The 839-nt window shown below is 44.2% G+C and overlaps 1 protein-coding gene across 1 annotated transcript; it reads left to right on the forward strand.

Annotated features, from left to right (window-relative positions):
- Window positions 1–43: 43 nt before the first annotated feature.
- On the forward strand, window positions 44–622 carry Tsp_12880 (putative AT hook motif protein; the record flags this gene model as incomplete). The annotated part of the gene is made up of 1 exon (XM_003366090.1): window positions 44–622. A coding segment is annotated over one exon (579 nt), but the record flags the coding sequence as incomplete, so codon positions are not given.
- Between the last annotated feature and the right edge of the window lie 217 nt (window positions 623–839).

The raw sequence follows: 839 nt of genomic DNA on the forward strand, positions 1-839 counted from the left end.
CATATTGGCGCTTTTAAGTTTCTAAAATTGGCTGCTCCCAAAGCTACCGCTGCTGCTGCTGCTAATGCTGCTAGTGGTGCTGCTGGTGATGCTCCTGCTGCTCCTACTGCTATTTCTTGCTGCTACTGCTGCTGCTGCTGCTCCTACTCCTACTACTCCTACTCCTACTCCTACTCCTGCTCCTGCTCCTGATCCTGCTCTTGCTGCTGTTGCTGCTGCTGATGATTCTGAAATTGCTACAGCTGCTGATTCTGAAATTGCTACATCTGCAGCAACAGCATCAGAAACTGTCACTAATACCACCACCACCATTACTACTGACAGTACCGATGAAGGTAAAGCGCAGACGAGCAGTAGTTGTCATCAGGATTGTACCGTTGACAACAATGAGATCTCATCGCTGGTAGGGGAGTGTGAAAAGTTGAATTTGTTGAATTTAAAATTGTTACCGACGGGATGTGGTGGTTCATACAAAATGGAACTGACTTACGATGCTGGCCGATTCAACAGACGACCACGTGTGCAATCATTTGGTATGTTCGATGCTTCGACTGAGCGGCTGATACAGAACTATTACAAAACGGACGTTGGAACTGAACCGAATGACAAACAAACTGGGTGAAAGAAGGAGACGAAAAAGAAGAAGAAGAAGCTTCACTTGAATTATTGCCAGACGAGAGGAGTTGTTGTCATCATTGTCTACAGCAACAGTGATTTATAATGGCCATTAAAACACATACATCTATATATGTATGTATACTACTACAAATGTTTTTCTACTACTTCTACCACTGTTCATATATACTCTTTGTACCCTACCCTAGCAGCAACGCTGCTTG

The sequence above is a fragment of the Trichinella spiralis genome (genome assembly GCF_000181795.1).
Source record: "Trichinella spiralis strain ISS 195 chromosome Unknown Scfld6583, whole genome shotgun sequence".
Taxonomy (NCBI): Eukaryota; Metazoa; Nematoda; class Enoplea; order Trichinellida; family Trichinellidae; genus Trichinella; species Trichinella spiralis.